At 43.6% G+C, this 23,594-nt stretch overlaps 1 protein-coding gene across 1 annotated transcript in view; it reads left to right on the plus strand.

Moving 5' to 3' along the window:
* Positions 1 to 23,594, plus strand: part of LOC120986680 (peptidyl-prolyl cis-trans isomerase FKBP8-like) — a 73,682-nt gene that overhangs the window by 34,989 nt on the left and 15,099 nt on the right. The window contains exon 8 of the mRNA XM_040415362.1: positions 5,327 to 5,473. Within this exon, the coding sequence (XP_040271296.1) occupies positions 5,327 to 5,473 (147 nt within the window). The remainder of the gene's footprint in view (positions 1 to 5,326; positions 5,474 to 23,594) is intronic.

A 23,594-nucleotide genomic window follows, 5' to 3' on the forward strand; every position in this document is an offset into this window, starting at 1 on the left:
CATCCACAGATCCCCCATAAGTGTCATGCACATATCCCCCATAAGTGTCATCCACAGATCCCCCATAAATGTCATCCACAGATCCCCCATAAGTGTCATCCACAGATCCCCCATAAGTGTCATCCACAGATCCCCCATAAGTGTCATACACCACAGATCCCCCTAAGTGTCATCCACCACAGATCCCATAAATATCATCCGCATATCCCCCTAAGTGTCATCCACAGATCCCCTCCCCACCCAGCGCCGCCTTCTAGCTAATTTATTCACTTCACTTGCCTCTGTGTAATCTCGCACAGACCCCGCCGGCCCGTTAACATGTTTCGAACTCTAACGTTTTTAATCATAACCCTGTGTGGTGTTCAGCTAAGGGGTAAAAATGGACATCAACCTCCAATAGGAGAATAGGGAGGGTGGAAACAAAACATGGGAGTGGGAGGGAAGGAAGAAAAAAAGGAAAAAAACATGAGGAAAGGGGGATGGGAATTCACCCTGGGCTGAACACCTAACAATCAATCACCTGTCACACTTATATTCAAACACCAATAGTTGTTTTCAGTGGTTGAACACTAATGTTTTTCTCAATTACATAAATAAAATCTATACATTCCATAAATGCATTAATTTCCATACAATGGATCACATAGAAAGAGAAAAACAGGAATAAAAGAGGAAAAACCCGGTGTTGAACAAATTGTTCACCAAAACTGCATGGTGTGAACATGCACATCATGTGCACATCACAATGAAACACACTGTTAAAATTGTGAAAAAAAATCCCTCCTCTACTCCAGGAAATCTTCTCTCAGTCAGTGTGACTGAATAATGGCTTATGTATTTAAGATGTTATCCAATATTATATTTTTAATCTCGGGCAATTCCCTTTATGTTGTATTTTCGTGCGTTTTGTTACTGCTGTTTCAGTTTCATTTGCCATTTTATTTTATTTTACATATATATTAGACTCCACTGTTATAGATAAAAATACATTGACTCCCTTTTCAGATTGAGTCCCGATGGATGTCGGGTATTCAATCTGAAAATCCAGTAAGCCTCTCGTAACAGTATTTTCTTTTTTATATTTCCACTCCTGGGTGAGACAGTTAATTTCTCAATGGCATATGTTCAGAAGCCATCCAGGCCTCTCGTAAGTGATTCCCTGCACTCGATGTACCAACTGCCCGGGGGTTGGTAATATAGTTAAGATGCTCTCGTAATCTGGTTTTGTATTGTCTGCTTGTACTTCCCACATAAACTAGATCGCAAATTGAGCATTTTATCATATAGACAACTCCCGATGTATTGCAATTAATGTAATTTTTTATCGGAAAGGTTTCTGTATGTGTAGCGTTATCAAAGGTTGTAGTTGGTTGGGCATATTTACATGTTTTACACTTGGTAAAACCCAAATATTTCATCCAAGTGCTTTTAGGTTTACTAGAGACACGTGTGAACCGAGATGGAGACAAAGAATTAGCTATGGTGCGGGGTCGCCTTGATACGATCCTACATCCATTCTTTAAAAAATCATATAGAATGTCATCATCATATAGAATTGGGAGACATTTCCTTATTGCTTTCTGTATTAGGGAGAACTGGCAACTATATGTGAGTACAAGTATAGGCAAGTATAGGTTTTTTGTCATCTCCTATTTCTTTTTTGTGCCTTTTTTATTTTTATTAGTATTTTTATTTATATCTGTCCTTTTGGATTTAAAAAGGAGGTCTGTTCTTTTTTTATTGTTTGCTATATCTAGAGCTCTTGATAACATCTAATTTGCATACCCTCTCTGTTTCAAATGTGTCCCAATTAGTTGGCATTCTTTTTGAAAAGCTATATCACTACTACAGTTTCTCCTTGCCCTTGTGAATTGGGTGATGGCTATTTGCCTTTATTATGGCATTACCTGAGACCTCCTTGCGGAAAGTCTGTGTGAATATTCTGATTTGGGATTCCAGTCAGTTTTAAATCCAAAAAGCACACAGATCGTGTGTCCATATGGTGGGTGAATTATAAATTACATGTATTATTATTAACATAATTTATAAAGTCTGGTATGGCAGACACATCAGTGCCCCAGGCAAGGAGCAAATCGTCGATGTATCTGCCATACCAGACTATTGCATCTGAAAAAGAGGTTATCATCAGAGAAAATAAAGCGTTCTTCCCAATATGCCATAGTTATGTTAGCAAGAGATGGTGAAAATTTCACTCCCTTTGACACACCCTCAATTTGTACATAAAACTTGTTATCAAAACTAAAATAGTTGTGCGTCATAAGAAAAGCAGTCACCTCCAAGATATAGTCAATAAATTCTATTAAAATGACTACTATATCTGTGGAGGTGATAGTCAAGTGCTAAAATAGCTAAATTGTGGGGGATAGAGGGATAAAGTGAAAAAACATCCAAGGTTAACCAGGTAGATTTGATACTCCATGGTTTTTCATAAAATGCTCGTAACACATATGATGAATCTTTAATATACCCTTGTAATCTTCTAACCAAGCGCTGTAATAGCGCATCCAGCCATTTTTTCTAGGAGAGACCCAATTCCTGAAACTATCGGTCTTAAAGGAGGAGGATTCGTATTTTTGTGTGTTTTAGGCAGTACATGTATAATTGGTGTGACTGGTGACTCGACATGTAGGAAATCAAACTGTTTCTCATTTAGATAACCATTATTTTTAACTTTATTTAAAATCAGTATATATTCATTCTGATATTTTCCAATAGGATTTCCTTCTAGTTTCCTATATGTAGAGGCATCAGACAATAGAACCATCATTTGTTGAAAATAAACCTCTTTGTCTAGCACTACAACTGAACCACCCTGATCTGCCATTTTTATAATAAGATCAGAGCGCTCCTCTAATTGTTTTAATGCTTCCTTGTTTTCTGTTAAGATTATAATATATCTGTTTATTGTAAAATCCGAAATTATGTATTGCGGTAAGTTCTTTTTATCTCTACTAATAACTATACATGTATTAATGTCTTAAAGGGTTTGTGCCATGAACAATTTTTCATTCTAAAGTGTATTTTTATCAATTACTCTTATTCCTCCTTTGTATTGTTTTTTTAAATATTTTTTTCATATTTACCCGATTTGCAGTCTTCTCTTATCCCCCATGTTTGAATCCTACTTTCTGGTTTGTTATGTGACTGTTGTCCCATCATGCCTTGGGGCAGTGAGATGTGTCCTGATGACAACAGATCATGTGACACTAACCACACCTCTTGTTCTTACCAATGAGGTTTCCTACGTCCTACTTTATAAGGCTCCAAAACAGGACGTAATCAATAGCAACTAAAATCGAAACTGATTTGCCACAAGGCACAATGATAGGCTAAAAATGTTTGAAAGAGCCAGTTCTGATAAATGGCTGTATTTGAGGAAAGTGACATAACACAGTGATTTCTGTTGGGTGGCATACATTTACTATTAGGCTACTTTCACATCTGCGTTTTCAATTCCGCTATTGAGTTCCATCATAGGATCTCAATAGCAGAAGAAAACGCTTCAGTTTTGTCCCCATTTATTGTCAAGCAGCGTTTTTCTGTCCGCGATGTGGTGCGGAGCAAGACATAAGTATTGTAATGCATTGCCTGTTCGTGTACTACAGTGAGTAGTACACAAACAGGTTGCCTAGGAGACCCAGTCTGAGGCTGCATCTCCTCGGCACTCGTAGAAGGCAGTTTCCGATGCCGTGCAAGGCATTGGGCAGCCTCTGCACGGCATCGGGCTGTCTTGTGACACATCGAGTCCCCGCCACAGCAGCGCGGGGACTAGATGTGATCACTCACCCGACACAAACCCCTTCTATGTCGCGGTCAGCGCGGACCGCGGCATAGAAGGGGTTAATCCGCCGGCATCGGCTTTTACAGCGATGCCGGCGGATACAGCAGGGGCCCGGCTACCACGGACTGCCGTGCCCCTGCAGTGATCGCGCCCGCACCGCTCCAGTGCCCGCGCAATCACTATGACGTACTATTACGTCAAAATGCGGGAACGCAGTGGTTCCCTTGACGTAGTAGTACGTCATAGGTCGGGAGGGGGTTAAACATGTGTTTTATAAAAATAAATAAAATAAGAAAATAGTTTTAAGTGTAATAAAAAAAAATCTTCTCCTCATCAAGCAATTCACTATTGCCATCTTTTCTTTATTCTGCTTCCCAAAAAAGCACTCAAAAAGTCATACTGTATCATGTACCCCCAAATAGTATTAATGATTATGGTAACTCATCCTGCAAAAAATAAGCGCTCATACAGCTCCATTGAGAGAGAAATAAAAAAACTTATGTTTGGCAGAAAAAAGTTGTACTGGTACCTCGGAGACATTTGAAAGCAACATGGTGCCTGTGAACCAATCCATCAAAATATGTGCTGCAAAGCCAAAAGTTGATCTTTCCCTTCTGAACCCTGCAACATACCCAAAGAGCAGTTTACACCCACATTTATGGCTTTTTTATACCTAGTTAAACCCGCCTAACAATTTAAGGGGCATTGTGTGTCTCAGATGGCAAAAGCTCGGCACAGCATGTTGAGGACTGAAATGCCAAATCTGTGGAAAACTTGCAATTTTCATTTTTCATGGTCATCTGGCTCATTAATTTCTACAAAATACCTGATAAATACCTTGAGGGGCAGAGTTTCCAAAATGTGGTCATTTTGAGGGTTCCATTTATTATTTCACCCAGAGTCTATACAGTTGTCAGTACAAGCGGTGTAAATCAACACATTGGGCCTCAAAATGTACATGGTGCTCTTTTACTCCTGAGCCATAGGCTAGGTCATCAGTATTAAAGCCTCGTAAAACCCCTTTAATGAATAACTATTTTATGAGGTATCACTATCTGCCTTAAAAATATCAAAATTCAAATTTAGAAAAATGCAAATGTTTCCAATATTTCTGTGAATTTGGGATTTTTTTTAAATAAAGGTAAAACATATCGACCCAAATTTACCACTAACATGAAGTAAAATGTGTCACTAAAAAACTTTTTAGGAATAGCCTGGATAAAGAAAAGCATTCTAAAGTTATTACCACATACCAGATTTGCAAAATTAGGCAGTGTCAGGAAGGTGAAAATTGGCTGTGTCTAGAAGGGGTTATATGATCACTTAAAAAAACCATTTTGCATTTACTTGGGATATCTTTGTCTAATATTTGATTTATCAACATTTGTCTAATGTTTGATTATCTAAAACATTCAAGTGTCACAAATATGCAAAAACAGAAGAAATTGGGAAGGGGCAAATACTTTTTCACAGCACTGTATGAACAATACAAGGAATGCAGCTAATAGATTTGTTTCCTTTAAGGCAATCCATGCAGAGCTTTCCAAGCTGGTAAGGAGACAAAAAGGACAGCCTGAAGTCACCAAATCCCTGGTGAGAACTAAACCCAAAGCTCATCTTAAGCTTAGAGATGACTTAAATCCGCTTATCCGTCACAGCACAAAACAGAAGGTGAGTTCTGTCTCTCATGTAATACATCACTTTTCTAATAATGTTATAGTCTTGTATTTGCATACCATTTCATGCCTGTATTATACAGGGTGGTCCACGGAAAAGTAGCCATCTCCAGCGATAGTACGACAAGATGAACGAGCAAGTGGATTGTTTTTTTTAATTACCCACAAGTCACAAAAGATGCTGAAAGTGGTCCCCGTTTACATCTATGCATCTTCGGGCAGGTCGGATTATGTTGGCTGATACGGCTTGTGATGCTGCGGATGGTGTTTGTATTGTTTTCCTTGAGTTCATCCAGGGGATGTGGATTGTTAGCGGACACTTTCTGTTATAAATTTCCCCACAGATAAAAATCTCATGTGGACAAGTCTTAGGAACGTGGCGGCCATGACCCCTTCCTCACAGTCTGCTCCTCGTGAACAGCTCATGAACCCGTGCCAGTGAGATCCGTGAGGTGTGGCATGTTGCTCCATCTTGTTGGAAAAAACAGGATATTTTTTCTTCTGCAGCATCCCTGTTGAAAAGCAGTTCAATGAGCAGGATACTGGTATACGCTGACTCCAAATTATGCAATGACTGGGTCAGGTGTAGATGATAGTCTATGTTTTGTTCGTGACACCAATTGCAGCGTGCGCAGGGTACTATCACAGAGCCATTCCAAGATGTTATAACTCACGCCCCAGGTTAGGAATGCCAAAGTGGTGTGATCGCCTATAGTGTCTCTGTATGGTGATGATAATGCTGTCAACAGTGTCTCCTACCTGGGCACGGCTGGACTCCTGGCTCACTTGCAATAAATTGAGTGTAGTGATAGTAGGAGTAATAGAGGTATTGTGCAGCAATGTAAATTGATGTACAGACCTTTAGGTGAAATTCAAACTTGGCTTTACTGAAGATAACTTTCATCCAATCAAAATCCAGCTTTGGTCTTTGGTCCCAACAGGTTTTGACAATGGTTGGCAATTTGGCATGAATAAATCTTCTGCACTATACCTCTGGAGCTTGTTAGCTCTGTAACTGTGGCAGTAATTTAGCTTCTGCACTTCTCTTTATCTTCTGCTGTATGGGGACTGACTATCTGAGGAGGAATATGGCTTCTCCTAGGTCTCTGGACTTTACTCACAGATAGGCTCACAGGGAATGCTTTCGTCCTGGAACTCTGGAGATTGTCTGCTTTCTTCATCCAGCCGAGGCTGAGGGTTCTCAGGCTGGGGAGGTGATCAATGTCTCAGCTGAGACAAGATCCTGGCTTTCTTCCCTAGACAGGGGGACTCCTGAAGGCCATCACACAGCCTTCCCCAACAGGGGTGGCTGGCACACTGCCCTAACTTCCTTATCCACCCATGCTGTAGGATGTGGGAACAGTCCACACCTCTACAGAGGGGGAGCTAAGCTTGAATGAGCCATTCCAACTTAAATGTACTAAACTGAAACTAATTCCTTACCAATCCGTTGCTGCCACCTTCTGGTGAACATGGAAATTTACATTTAACAAAGTTTTAAATGCACAGTTGTGAAGACATGAGCAAAATCATATCAGATGGCAAATGTAAAGGCTCTTAACAGATAGTAGCGGGGTAGAGGAGTGTAGTAACACAACTCTGGGGTGTTACAGCAGCAATCAGTATCAGCCAACATAATCCGACGTGCCCAAAGATACATAGACGTAAACAAGGAACACTGAAGGCAGGCAACTTTTTTGTGGGCCCCCAGCTCGTAGCAGCGGTGCAGTGAATGAGATGAGTAGTTATAGATTACACTGCACTAGTTAGAACGGTAGAAATGCATCTCTCTCATTTAGGCCACATTCACATAGTCAGTATTATTCATCATTATTTGTAAGCCAAAACCAGGAATGGAACCTACAGAGAAAAAATATAATGCAAAGACTTGTGTCTCTTCTGGACCCACTCCTGGTTTTCGCTTACAAATAGGGATGAGGGGACCCGTGGAACTTCGGGTTCGCCGGGTTTGGCCGAACTACAGGTCAAAGTTCAGGTTCGGGACCCAAACCCCATTGAAGTCAATGGAGACCCAAACTTCACTTTATTATTTTCCGTTATAACATGGTTATAACAGAAAATAATAGCATTCTTAAGACAGAATGCAAAATAATATGGCCATTTAGGGGTTAAAAAACAACAACTCACCTCATCCAGTTGATCGCGCTGCAGCAGTCTCTTCTATCGTCATTCAGCAGGACCTAAAAAATGATCTGCGATGTGCGCGATGACATCACTGTGCTCTCTCCCACGTGGTGACGTCATCGCTCATATCAGAGGTCCTGCTGAATGAAGATAGAAGAGACTGCTGCAGCGTGATCAAGTAAATAAGGTGAGTTTTTTTAACCCGTAAATGGCCATATTCTTTTGCATCCTGTCTTAAGAATGCTATTATTTTCCGATATAACCATGTTAGAACGGAACCCGGACTTCAGTGAAAAAGTCTGGGTTTGGATGCGGGTTCGCTCATACCTACTTACAAATACTGATAAAAATACTGACTGTGTGAACGTGACCATAAAGGGGTTTCCCAAGATTTTAATATTGATGACCTATCCTCAGGATAGATCATCAATATCAGATTGTCTACAATACAATATCGCTGGAATATGCCATCACTCTGTGATCAGTGGGGTCCGACTGCCAGGACCACCTGCTCCACCTCTGATCGTTAGGTTAGGTGGAGAGGTGGAGCAGTGTTGCTTTAGCACTTCTTACCCGCTAGGCCACCTGCACACGTTGCGAAATATATGAGATTTTTCTGCGCGGATTTACGCTCGGAAAAACCGGAACATATTACAGTACCAACAAAGTGTATGAGATCACACAAATCTCATGTACACTTTGAGGCTCATTTACTAATCCGAAATATGCCTAAATTTCAGGCATTTAGAGACATTTCGTTTTGATCCGTCATAATAGAAGTCTATGGGCAAGCATAAGGGATCTATCTGGTTTCAGTTATGCAGGATAGAAAAGGAGAACCTGTCGACAGGACTTTCTTTTCCGTCCTGCATAACGGAATCCAGACAGATCCGTTATTCTTACCAATAGACCTCTATTATGACAGATCAAAACTGAATGTCTCTAAAGGTTTCCGTTTTGAATTCCGTCTTCCGAATTCCGTTATTTTCCGTTATAACATGGGAAAGAAATAACAGAATTCATAACGCTGATGTGAACCCGGCCTAATCTGCAACAAAACCCGCAATTAGACATTGCGGATTTTGGTGCAGAAATGCTGCAGAAACTGACATAAATCCATACAGAAATTTGCACAGATTTTATGTGCGTTCACCAGCCACCATGTTCACCAGCCACATTCATGTGAATGGGGCTTAGCGCGATACCAAGCACAGCCGCTATAGAATGTATGACGTATGGAGAAGTTTATTCATATTCATGATACATCTTAATAGTGTATAAGCACAGTGCCTGTTCCAGGATCTGCATCTTACCCCTGGCAGAGGCGGACTGGCCATAGAAGCTGGCCCTCAGCTGATTGACAGGTGTCCCGGGTAGAGATGGCCTTGGGGTAGCCCGGCGGTCGTTTTGCGGCGAACTTTGCTCGTTCGCGATTCACCGAACATATGGCGATGTTCGCATGCGCCATATTATTTTGCATTGCGACGAACTTTGACCTATGACATATCCATCAGGTGGGACAGGACAGCCAGTTGAGATGTTTCAGCACATGGTCACACCCCCACCCTATAACAGAACCCGATCTGGCAGCCATTTTACATTCTTTGTTTTGCCAGTGTAGGGAGAGGTTGCTTTGTGGAGCAGGGACAGACTGTTAGGGACACCAAACGCTAGCTAATAGGGCCAAAAAAGACCTTATAAGGACTGGTATAGGTGTGCTATCAATAGGTGTCATGTACTGAGGGGTGTGATATACTTATAATATACTTTCTAACATAGAAAGTATATTATAGTGCATTTGTATTGTGCAGCAGTTGTGTGTGGTTCTGCTGCGATACCGCAGCTATATAAAGGGACAAACGCTATTGGAATAACTAATTGCAACTGGTGTGATATACCTGTTGCCCCCAAAAAAACGGATTGAGGGTTGCGATATACCTGCTTCCACAAAATACTGATTGAGGGGTGCGATATAACTGCTTCTACAAAATACTGATTAAGGGGTTCTATATACCTGCTTCTACAAAATACTGATTGAGGGGTACGATATACCTGCTTCCACAAAATACTGATTAAAGGGTTTGATATACCTGCTTCCACAAAATACAGATTGAGGGGTGCAATATACCTGCTTCCGCCAAATATTGATTCAGGTGTTCTATATACCTGCTTCCACAAAATACTGATTGAGGGGTGTGATATACCTGCTTCTACAAAATACTAATTAAGGGGTTCTATATACCTGCTTCCACAAAATACTGATTGAGGGGTGTGATATACCTGCTTTCACAAAATACTAATTAAGGGGTTCGATATACCTGCTTCCACCAAATATTGATTCAGGTGTTCTTTATACCTGTTTCCACAAAATACTGTTTGAGGGGTGGGATATACCCGCTTCTACAAAATACTGATTAAGGGGTTCTATATACCTGCTTCCACCAAATATTGATTCAGGTGTTCTATATACATGTTTCCACAAAATACTGATTGAGGGGTGTGATATACCTGCTTCTACAAAATACTAATTTAGGGGTTCTATATATCTGCTTCCACAAAATACTGATTGAGGGGTGCGATATACCGGCTTCCACAAAATACTGATTAAGGGGTTCGATATTCCTGCTTTCACCAAATATTGATTCAGGTGTTCTCTATACCTGTTTCCACAAAATACTGATTGAGGGGTGGGATATACCTGCTTCTACAAAATACTGATTACGGGGTTCTATATACCTGCTTACACAAAATACTGATTGAGGGGTGCGATATACCTGCTTCCACCAAATACTGATTAAGGGGTTGATCTACCTGCTTCCACAAAATACAGATTGAGGGGTGCAATATACCTCCTTCCACCAAATATTGATTCAGGTGTTCTATATACCTGTTTCCACAAAATACTAATTGAGGGGTGTGATATACTTGCTTCCACAAAATACTGATTGAGGGGTGCGATATGCCTGCTTCCACCAAATATTGATTCAGGTGTTCTATATACCTGTTTCCACAAAATACTGATTGAGGGGTGCGATATACCAGCTTCCACCAAATAGTGATTGAGGGGTGCGATATACCGGCTTCCACCAAATACTGATTGAGGTGTGCGATATACCGGCTTCCACAAATACTGCTCTTCTCCAGGGACTTTGGCACAGGGTCATTTTGAAAATGACAGGCAGAGGAAGAGGCAGGCCGTTCTGCAGGGGTGGTAGGGGTCGGGCATGTGCACAAGGCCGGAGCCTAAGTGGGAAGTTGGAGAAGGTGTGTGTGATTACGTCAAAGGACGCACCAGAGTTAGTTGAGTGGCTCACTCAGCCTTCCGCTTCTGCACCCTCCTCATCCTCTGTATCTGCACCCTCCTCACCCTCTGCTGTGTGCACCCCCAAAGACACCACCACCATAGCCCCTCCATTCGAGTCAGAGGAATTATTTTCCCATCCATTCCCAGACCTTACCGATGCGCAGCCATTCTTGGCATCGGATGAGGAAGAGGAGATAGCAATGGCCGCCACCCAGCGGTCTGACGACAGTACTCAGATCAGCCCAAGGAGGGTTGTCCCCACTGTTGCTGCCAACTCGGAGATCTCTAATGTCAGTGGTGGTGAAGGTGACGATGATAACGTATCGATGGACGTCACATGGGTGCCCACAAGAGAGGAAGAGGCGGGGAGTTCAGAGGGAGAGACGGAAGAGCAAATAGGGAGGAGAAGCAGGCAAAACTTGCAGTGCACAGGAGGCAAAAAGCAGACTACAAATGCACGGTCACATCTTGCGCTCCCAGGACTCCGACACATGTCTCCGCAGTGTGGGCATTTTTTAACGCGTCAGCTGCTGACAATAGTGTTGCCATCTGCAGCCTGTGCTGTTAACGCATAAGTCGCGGTAATCCCAACACTCACCTAGGGACGACCGCCTTAACAAGGCACCTGGCCTCCCATCACCAAGCCCAATGGGAGCAACGCCATGAGAACCCACAAAGCCACACTCCCGGCGCTCCACGTCTTGCCTTTTCTCCTCTCTCCTCCCTTTTGTCCTCTACTCCACCTTCCACCGTGCCGTCGTCGCTTTCATCTGGCAGAAGGCAGGAAGGCAGTATCTGAGGAAAGGGATTTAGGAGTAATTATTTCAGAAGACTTAAAGGTGGGAAGACAATGTAATAGAGCAGCACGAAATGCCAGCAGAATGCTTGGATGTATAGGGAGAGGTATAAGCAGTAGAAAGAGTGAAGTGCTTATGCCGCTGTACAGAACACTGGTGAGACCTCACTTGGAGTATTGTGCGCAGTACTGGAGGCCATATCTCCAGAAGGATATAGATACTCTAGAGAGAGTTCAGAGAAGAGCTACTAAACTAGTACATGGATTGCAGGATAAAACTTACCAGGAAAGGTTAAAGGACCTTAATATGTATAGCTTGGAAGAAAGAAGAGACAGAGGGGATATGATAGAAACTTTTAAATACATAAAGGGAATCAACTCGGTAAAGGAAGAGAGCATATTTAAAAGAAGAAAAACTACCACAAGAGGACACAGTTTTAAATTAGAGGGGCAAAGGTTTAAAAGTAATATAAGGAAGTATTACTTTACTGAGAGAGTAGTGGATGCATGGAATAGCCTTCCTGCAGAAGTGGTAGCTGCAAATACAGTGAAGGGGTTTAAGCATGCATGGGATAGGCATAAGGCCATCCTTCATATAAGATAGGGCCGGGGGCTATCCATAGTATTCAGTATATTGGGCAGACTAGATGGGCCAAATGGTTCTTATCTGCCGACACATTCTATGTTTCTATGTTTCTATGTTTCTGTGGCCCAAATGTTCGAGTGTAAAAAGTTGATGTCGCCGGATAACCCTCTTGCCCAACGGCTGACCGCTGGCTTGTCGGAACTGCTAGCCCGCCAACTACTGCCATATAAACTGGTGGACTTGGAGGCCTTTAGAAAATTAGTGGCCATTGGCACACCACAATGGAAGGTCCCAGGAAGGAAATATTTCTCCCAGAAGGGCATCCCAGAGCCATATGGCCACGTTCAGCAGCAATTGAATATATCTCTGGCACACAGTGTCGGTGCCAAGATACATCTGACCACAGACACGTGGTCAAACACGGGCAGGGAAGGTACATAACTTTTACTGCCCACTGGGTGAACCTACTGACGGCCGTCAAGCATGTAACCCGTGGCACCCATGTGGATTTGGTGTTACCGCCACGGATTGCATGCAGGCCTGCTTCTTCTTCTCCTCCTCCTACTCCATTCTCTGTCTCCTCCTCTGCTGACTCCTCCTTTTCCACTGCTACCACCTCTTTCACTGAACCCCCTAAGCTCCCCAGAACCTATTTGACTTGCCAGGTGAGACGTTGCCATGCTGTGCTGCGGCTGTTGTGGCTGGAAGCCAAGAGCCACACCGGTCCTGCACTGCTTTCAGCTCTGCGGTCACAGATCAGTGGCTAACCCCGCTCAATTTGACAGTTGTTAAAGTGGTGTGCGACAACAGTGCCAATCTGCTGAGCGCGCTGAAACAGGGCAAAATGACACACGTGCCATTGCATGGCACACGTCCTGAACTTAGTTGCGCAGCGATTCGTTGCCAAATACCCAGGGGTCCAGGACGTCTTGCGGCAGGCCAGGAAAATCTCTGGCCATTTTAGAAGATCTTACACGGCCATGGCTTGCCTTGCTGATGTTCAGCGGCGACACCACCTGCCCGTCAGACGTCTGATTTGTGACTGCCCGACGCGCTGGAACTCCACCTTGTATATGCTTGATGGGCTGCTCCAGCAGCAACGTGCTGTTAGCAACTACCTGTGAGCTTGGTTTCTTTTCACCGCGTCAGTGGCTGCTAATGCGCGACGCATGCAGACTTCTGCGGCCATTTGATGAGATCACCAAACTGGTCAGTCGCAGCCAGGGCAAAATCAGTGACATCATACCTTACGCCTTCATTCTGGAGCGTGCATTGCGTAGTGTCATTGATCAAGCCGTCGAGGAGCAGGAGCTGGAAGATGAGGAAGTCGAAATGCTCAATGAATTCCCGGGGGGGGGGGGGGGGGGGGGGGGGCTACTCCATCTGAGACAAGTCAGCAGGAGTCTGAAGAGGGGTCAGAGGAGGATGGTGACTAGGGGGAGGAGGAGCAAGAAGAGCAGGCTTTGAGGGGGACTTTAACCCCTTAAGGACCCATGACGTAGCTGTACGTCATGGGTCCGATCCCTAAACATGGCACTCGCTCGCACGTGCAGCGGGCGCCTTAGCCGCGGGGTCTCTGCTTTTTTAAATAGCAGAGACCCGCGGCACATGTATGCGATCAGACCAGTGGCGTCTCTAGCTTTCAAATTTTGGGGGGGCACACTGGAGGCCAGGACAAAAGTAGGGGGGGGCAGCTATAACAACGATACATTTACACAAGTACGCTTAGAAATGCTGCAATACTTTACCCAATACCTAAAACCGCAACAGGGAAGAAAAGTCCAGCTGTCTGTGGATGACACTTTTATAGAGAGGGGGATCTGTGGATGACACTGTTATGGGGGGGATCTGTGGATGCCACATACCGTATATAGCATCTTATGCTATATGTGTCATCCACAGATCCACCCCATGACAGTGTCATCCCCATTTCCCCCTCCATAACAGCGTCATCCACAGATCTCCCTCCCTATAACAGTGTCATCCACAGATCTCTCTCCCCGCCTCTCACAGGAGTGTACATATATAAAATAAACATATTTCACATGAAAACGTACAGTTACTTGGCTTGGCCCTTGGGGATCTCGGACACCACTTCAACACTTGGCCGGGGGCTCGGCGGAGCTGATGTTGTGTTTTATCCTAATGAGAAAGATTTCATAATAAGGATTTGGAGAAGGGGCAGAGGGATAGCAGAGCAGGGAGAGGCTGGTGCTGCTACTAGGGGGTCATACCATGGGGGAGTAATAAAACCCACCATAATGCCCCCCAGTAGAAATAATTCTCCTTATAATGTGCAAAACATACCCCCTTATGCCCCCAGTTGAGCTAATTTCCCCCATAATGTGCCAGTATAAAATACCCCTATATAGTGCACCAGTAAATGCCTCCATAGTGCTCCTCTCCCCCCTTCCTGCTAGTGCCCCCCATAATGTACCAGTATAAAATGTCCCATATATCGTGCCCCAGTAGATGCCCTCAGTGTCCCCCATAATTTGCAAGTATAAAATACCCCTTCTTAGTGCCCCCCGTAGATGACTCCATAGTACTCCTCTCTCCCCTTCTCCATAGTACCCACCATAATGTGTCCCAGTATAAAATGCTACTGTACAGAGCCCCCCATATAAAACACCCCTTCTTTGTGGCCTCAGTAGATGCCCCTATAGTGCCCACCAATAATGTGCCAGTAATAAGTGCCCTCAATAACGTGCCAGTAACAAGAGCCCCCCAATGTGCCAGTAATAAGCCCCATCACGTGGCAGTAACAAGAGCCCCCATCACGTGGCAGTAATGAGCCCCCCATCACGTGCCAGTAATAAGCCCCCCATCACGTGCCAGTAATAAGCCCCCCATCACGTGCCAGTAATAATCCCCCCATCACGTGCCAGTATTAAGCCCCCCCATGTTCCAGTATTAAGTCCCCCCATCATCATGTGCGAGTATTAAGTCCACCCATCATCATGTGCCAGTATTAAGTCCCCCATCATCATGTGCCAGTATTAAGTCCCCCCATCATCATGTGCCAGTATTAAGTCCCCCATCATCATGTGCCAGTATTAAGTCCCCCCCCATCATCATGTGCCAGTATTAAGTCTCCCCCCATCATCATGTGCCAGTATTAAGTCCCCCCCATCATCATGTGCCAGTATTAAGTCTCCCCCATCATGTGCCAGTATTAAGTCCCCCCCATCATGTGCCAGTATTAAGTCCCCCCCATCATGTGCCAGTATTAAGTCCCCCCCATCATGTGCCAGTATTAAGTCCCCCCATCATCATGTGCCAGTATTAAGTCCCCCCATCATCATGTGCTAGTATTAAGTCCCCCCATCATCATGTGCCAGTATAAAGTCCCCCCATCATCATGTGCCAGTATAAAGTCCCCCCCATCATCATGTGCCAGTATAAAGTTCCCCCCCATCATCATGTGCCAGTATAAAGTCCCCCCCATCATCATGTGCCAGTATAAAGTCCCCCCCATCATCATGTGCCAGTTTTGTAATAAGCCCCCCCAATGTGCCAGTAACACTATTGTAAAAAACAAACAAAAAAAAACACTTATACTTACCTAAGTGTCAGCGATGCGATGCAGCCTCTTCCTGTGTCCCACGCTGTAATGTAAGGCTCAGGCGGCACGATGACGTCATTGCGCCGGCCTCGGATAGGCTGCTGGCCTAGTGCCTGCAGGCAGGGGCGTACATAAAAATCACTGGGCCCCATAGCAGGAATCTAAATTGGGCCCCCATTCCCCTTTTATAGCCCCTCCCTTTGTTCCATGAACTATTCTTGCTGCTGCGTTTTATAATTTATGCCATCAGGGCCGGAATGGGATTACAAAACAGCCCTGGCACACAAAAGAGGTATAATAGATGCAGATGTATATTATATACAGCAGTGTACAGTTATGTGAGGTACGCGGTATAATAGATGCAGTGTGTACAGGTATATAGTATATTCCCTAGTGTTCTGATATGTGAGGTACAGGGTATAATAGATGCAGTGTGTACAGGTATATAGTATATACAGCAGTGTACTGATATGTGAGGTACGGGGTATAATATATGCAGTGTATACAGTATATACAGTAGTGTAATATGTGAGGTACGAGGTATAATAGATGCAGTGTGTACAGATATATAGTAAATACAGCAGTGTATTGACACCTCGTGCCTCAGATATCAGTACACCGCTGTATATACTATATATCTGTACACACTGCATCTATTATACCTCGTACCTCACATATATAGTATATACAGAAGTGTACTGATATCTGTACACACAGCATCTATTATACCTTGTACCTCACATATCAGTGCACTGCGGTATATACTATATATCTGTACATATTGCATGTATAATACTGTGTAATATATGCAGTGTGTGTGCATGTATGTGTGTGTATATATATATATATATATATATATACAGAGCAGTGTATTGATGTGACACATAGAAGGTATAATACTGTAGATGCAGTGTTTATAGAAATATGTGGTCAGTTATACATTATGGTCACTGTGTGTGTGAGGTACATGAGGTAGTGGTAACTGTCTGAAGTAGTATACATGAGTGAGCAATGAGTAAAAACAGGGCATGGAGGGGAGGTAAATGATGAAAAGTGGAGGACCTCCTCTTACCTCTCCATTCCAGTCTGTATGGATCAATGCAGAGCTGCTTGTGAACTTTTAATACTTGCTGTTAGGGGTTGAAGGACCTGTGATGATGTCATCACAGGTCCTGGCAGATGTACTTTTGAAACCTAGGAACTACACCATTTTTGGTGCAGTTCCTTTGCTAGATTCTGCAGGACCTGTGATGTTGAAGATGATGTCATCACAGGTCCTGGCAGATGCACTGTTCTAACCTGGGAACTACACTTTACACTGTGCAGTTCCCTTACAGGACCTGTGATGACATCATCAAAGGTCCTTTAGCTTTAGAAAGGTAAACAGGAGTAATTAGGGGGCGGGGCCTCTCCTCCACTTCGGTGCCTGCCTGCAGCCTATCAGAGGAAAGGGAAGGGACACGCCTCTCCCTCCCCTGCACCTCCGCTGGCATAGGCAGTTTACAATGGAGATGAGCGCAATGGAAGCGCAAATCTCCCTGTGCCCGGCGGCGGCTGCTCACTTGTGGGGGGGTCATTTTAGTTGGGGGGGCACATGGGGGGGCACAGCATGATGTAGGGGGGGCCGTGGCCCCCTCTGGCCCCCCCCTGGCGACGCCACTGGATCAGACATAAGGCTGATCGCATACATCTTACCTTTCAGATGCCGTGGTCAAATGTGACCACGGCATCTGCGCAGACCAGAACCGGAAGTCACCCGCTTCCGGTCCGGTAACAGCGTTCCCCGGCTGAGATAGGGGGACCAGTTAAATCGATATAATTGACCCAAGCCCCAAGCCGGCTTCCAAGTCAATTAGATGTATATATCAATACAGGCCACTAGGTGGCAGCCTTGTATTGATATATGCGATTGAAGTCTTCAATGATGGCTATTTAGCCATCACTGAATACTATGGGCAATCGAATGATTGCCAGTTATTGTCACCCAAGATGATTTAAAAAAAAGTAAAATAAAAAAGTAAAAAAAGTTTACAAATATAAAAAAAAAAAAGTTCAAATCACCCCCCTTTCCTTAAAATTAAAAGGAAAATACTTGGGCATCGCCGCGTGCAAAAATGCCCATAATATTAAAATATAACAACATTAATGGCATAGGGCAAATGGCGTAGCGGGAAAAAAAAAATAACGCCAATTTGCCATTTTTTGTCACTTCAGCCCAATAATTTTTTAATAAAAAGTCGCACACAATTAAAATTGGTATCACTGAAAAGAACAGATCGTCCCGCAAAAGAAAATTTGCTCTCACACAGCCCCATACACATAGCTAAAAAAAAAAATCCTCAAAGGTTTACTTTTTTTTTCAGTATTAAAACAAAAGAAAAATAATTCAAGTGTGGTATCGTTGGAACCGTACTGACCTGAAGAATGAAGATAACAGGTCAATTTTACAGCATAGTGTACAGTGTAAAAAATAAATAAATAAAAACCTTTATCAGAATTGCGTTTTTTCCCAATTCTACCCCATTTGGAATTTTCCCCCCGCTCCCTACTACATGGTATGCAACCGTAAATGATGTCATTAGAAAGTACAACCTGTCCCGCAAAAAATAAGCCCCTATAAGGCTATGTGAATTGGAAAAATAAAAAAGTTAGGACTATGGGAAGGCGGGAAGTGAAAAAATAAAAAATCCCAGGGTCCTGAAGGGGTTAAACTTTTCGGAGATTCCTGGTGTTGTCCGTGGCTGGGGGGAGGAGACCAAGGACGACATTCTCCTGGGCGATGAGCAGGAGCCAGGGTGCTCCACTGCTACCAATTTAGTGCAAATGGGGGCCTTCATGCTCCAGTGTTCGAAGAGGGACCCCCGTATAAAAAGCATAAAGGGCAAGGACCAGTACTGGGTGGCAACGTACTTAGACCCCCGGTACAAACACAAAATAGCTGACATGTTACCAGCATCACAGAGGGCTGTCAGAATGCAGCATTTCCAGGCCTTGCTGCGAGAGATGCTGCATTCTGCTGTTGCGGGCTCTGGCAGAGGAATTTCCACCCACAGCGAAACAGGTGCGGGTACCAATCCTACCGTGCCTGCAAAAAGAGGGTGGTTTGAAGATGTGTTGGTCACTTTGGATATGAGATCATTCTGGCAGCCAACTCATCGAGAGCCGCCCTCCGGATCCAGCCTCAGGGAACGTCTAGACCGACAGGTGTCCGATGTGGACGCTCTGAGAAGCGAGGAACCCCTGGACTACTTGGTGTGCAGGCTTTACATGTGGCCAGAGCTGGCACAATTTGCCATGGAACTCTGTCTGAAAGGACGTTTAGCGCAGCAGGGGGGATCATGACTGATAAGCGCACTCGCCTAGCTCATGACAGTGTGGACTACCTCACATTTCTAAAAATGAATGAGGCATGGATCTCGGAGGAGTTCAACACCTGTGACGACCACGTGTAATTGAATTTCCTCATGTCAGCCCTGGCATATCCGTCACCACCCAGAACAAAGAATGGTCCTTGTCTTATGTATATACAGCAGCATTAAAGGCCCTTTCTGTCAGGTGAATGCCAAATTTTTGTGGCCTCTACTCCACTGGCCAACAGTAAAAATTTAATCCAGTGACTACCTAATGTACCTCCAGACACATAATCACTAGTTCTTTTCTGTTAGATAAATGCCTAATTTTTGGGGCCTATACTGGCCTACAGTAAAATTGCTATCCGCTGATCGTCTAATATACCTCCAGCCACATAATCACTTGTTCTTTTCTGTCAAGTGAATGCCTAATTTTTGGGGCCTGTACTGGCCTACAGTAAAATTTTTAGCCGGTGACCGCCTATTGTACCTCCAGACACATCATCACAAGTTCTTTTCTGTCGGGTGAATGCCTAATTTTTGGGGCCTGTACTGGCCTACAGTAAAATTTGTATCCACTGACCGTCTAATATACCTCCAGCCACATAATTACTTGTTCTTTTCTGTCAGGTGAATGCCTAATTTTTAGGTCCTGTACTGGCCTACAGTAAAATTTTTAGCTGTGACCGCCTATTGTACCTCCAGCCACATAATCGCAAGTTCTTTTCTGTCAGGTGAATGCCTAATGTTTGGGGCCTGTACTGGCCTACAGTAAAATTGTTATCCACTGACCGTCTAATATACCTCCAGTCACATAATCACTTGTTCTTTTCTGTCAGGTGAATGCCTAATTTTTGGGGCCTGTACTGGCCTACAGTGACCGCCTATTGTACCTCCAGCCACATCATTACAAGTTCTTTTCTGTCAGGTGAATGCCTAATTTTTGGGGCCTATACACCACTGGCCTACAGTAAAAATTTTATTCAGTGACCGCCTAATGTACCTCCAGCCACATAATCACTTGTTCTTTTCTGTCCAGTGAATGCCTTATTTGTGGGGCCTGTACTGGGCTACAGTAAAATTGTTATCCACTGACCATCTAATATACCTCCAGCCACATAATCATTTGTTCTTTTCTGTCAGGTGAATGCCTAATTTTGGGTGCCTGTACTCCACCGGCCTACAGTAAAATTGTTATTCAGTGACCGCCTGATGTACCTCCAGCCACATAATCACTTGTTCTTTTCTGTCAAGTGAATGCCTAATTTTTGGGGCCTGTACTGGCCTACAGTAAAATTGTTATCCACTGACCGTCTAATATACCTCTAGCCACATAATCACTTGTTCTTTTCTGGCAGGTGAATGCCTAATGTTTGGGGCCTGTACTCGCCTACAGTAAAATTGTTATCCACTGACCGTCTAATATACCTCCAGTCACATAATCACTTGTTCTTTTCTGTCAGGTGAATGCCTAACTTTTGAGGCCTGTACTGGCCTACAGTGACCGCCTATTGTACCTCCAGCCACATCATTACAAGTTCTTTTCTGTCAGGTGAATGCCTAATTTTTGGGGCCTATACACCACTGGCCTACAGTAAAAATTTTATTCAGTGACCGCCTAATGTACCTCCAGTCACATAATCACTTGTTCTTTTCTGTCAGGTGAATGCCTAACTTTTGGGGCCTGTACTGGCCTACAGTGACCGCCTATTCTACCTCCAGCCACATCATTACAAGTTCTTTTCTGTCAGGTGAATGCCTAATTTTTGGGGCCTATACACCACTGGCCTACAGTAAAAATTTTATTCAGTGACCGCCTAATGTACCTCCAGCCACATAATCACTTGCTCTTTTCTGTCAAGTGAATGCCTAATTTTTGAGGCCTGTACTGGCCTACAGTAAAATTCTTATCCACTGACCGTCTAACATACCTCCAGCCACATAATCACTTGTTCTTTTCTGTCAGGTGAATGCCTTGGGGCCTGTACTCCACTGGCCTACAGTAAAATTGTTTCAGTGACCACCTAATGTACCTCCAGCCACATAATCACTTGTTCTTTTCTGTCAGGTGAATGCCTAATTTTGGGGGCCTGTACTCCACCGGCCCACAGTAAAATTGTTATTCAGTGACCGCCTGATGTACCTCCAGCCACATAATCACTTGTTCTTTTCTGTCAGGTGAATGAGTAATTTTTGGGGCCTGTACTGGCCTACAGTAAAATTGTTATCCACTGACCATCTAATATACCTCCAGCCACATAATCACTTGTTCTTTTCTGTCCAGTGAATGCCTTATTTTTGGGGCCTGTACTGGCCTACAGTAAAATTGTTATCCACTGACCATCTAATATACCTCCAGCCACATAATCATTTGTTCTTTTCTGTCAGGTGAATGCCTAATTTTGGGTGCCTGTACTCCACCGGCCTACAGTAAAATTGTTATTCAGTGACCGCCTGATGTACCTCCAGCCACATAATCACTTGTTCTTTTCTGTCAGGTTAATGCATTGGGGCCTGTACTCCACTGGCCTACAGTAAATTGTTTCAGTGACCGCCTAATATACCTCCAGCCACATAATAACTTGTTCTTTTTTGTCAGGTGTATGCCTAATTTTGGGGGCCTGTACTCCACCGGCCTACAGTAAAATTGTTATTCAGTGACCGCCTAATGTACCTCCAGCCACATAATCACTTGTTCTTTTCTGTCAGGTGAATGCATTGGGGCCTGTACTCCACTGGCCTACAGTAAATTGTTTCAGTGACTGCCTAATATACCTCCAGCCACATAATCACTTGTTCTTTTCTGTCAGGTGAATGCCTAATTTTGGGGGCCTGTACTCCACCGGCCTACAGTAAAATTGTTATTCAGTGACCGCCTAATGTTCCTCCAGCCACATAATCACTTGTTCTTTTCTGTCAGGTGAATGAGTAATGTTTGGGGCCTGTACTCCACTGGCCTGCAGTAAAATTCTTATTCACTGACTGGGGCCTGTACTGTCTGGGGCCTGTTCTTTGCTGTCTTGTGAATGCCTAATGTTTGGGGCCTGTACTCCACTGGCCTGCAGTAAAATTCTTATTCACTGACTGTCTAATATACCTCCAGCCACATAAGCACTTGTTCTTTTCTGTCCTGTGAATGCATAATTGTTGGGGCCTGTACTCCACTGGCCTGCAGTAAAATTGTTATCCACTGACCGCCTAATATACCTCCATCCACATAATCACTTGTTCTTTTCTGTCAGGTGAATGCATTGGGGCCTGTACTCCCCTGGCCTACAGTAAATTGTTTCAGTGACCGCCTAATGTACCTCCAGCCACATAATCACTTGTTCTTTTCTGTCAGGTGAATGCCTAATTTTTGGGGCCTGTACTGGCTTACAGTAAAATTGTTATCCACTGACCATCTAATATACCTCCAGCCACATAATTATTTATTCTTTTCTGTCAGGTGAATGCCTAATTTTGGGGGCCTGTACTCCACCGGCCTACAGTAAAATTGTTATTCAGTGACCGCCTAATGTACCTCTAGCCACATAATCACTTGTTCTTTTCTGTCAGGTGAATGAGTAATTTTTGGGACCTGTACTGGCCTACAGTAAAATTGTTATCCACTGGCCGTCTAATATACCTCCAGCCACATAATCGCTTGTTCTTTTCTGTCCAGTGAATGCATAATTTTTGGGGCCTGTACTCCATTAGCCTACAGTAAAATTGTTATACATTGACCGTCTGATACAGGTGAAACTTAAAGAAATTTGAATATTGTGCAAAGTTCATTTAATTCAGTAATGCAACTTAAAAGGTGAAACTAACATATGAGATAGACTCATTACATGCAAAGCGAGATATTTCAAGCCTTAATTTGTTATAATTTGGATGATTATGGCTTATAGTTTATGAAACCCCAAAGTCCCAATTTTGAGGTACCCTTTGCTCAGGGGATATGGATTAATTAGCTGACTAGAGTGTGACACTTTGAACCTAGAATATTGAACCTTTTCACAAAATTCTAATTTTAAGCTGCATTAATGCAATTCCTTTTAATTTGCATTACTGAAATAAATTAGACTTTTTCACGATATTCTAATTTTATGAGTTTCACCTATATACCTCCAGCCACATAATCACTTGTTATTTTCTGTCAGGTAAATGCACAATTTTTGGGGCCCGTACTCCCATGGCCTAAAACAACATTTTTCTAGGCTCCAGCAGGGCACATTTTTGAGAGTTTTCCTTTAAGATGCATAAAAATGGCCCCTGATTAAAATACATATTTTTTGTGGGAATTTTTGCCATTGATCCCCCTCTGGTATGTGACTGTTCATGTTGTGGGACTATTTGTGCACTTTTAGTAAGTATTTAGTGGCTGC

Source organism: Bufo bufo, chromosome 1 (genome assembly GCF_905171765.1).
Source record: "Bufo bufo chromosome 1, aBufBuf1.1, whole genome shotgun sequence".
Classification (NCBI taxonomy): Eukaryota; Metazoa; Chordata; class Amphibia; order Anura; family Bufonidae; genus Bufo; species Bufo bufo.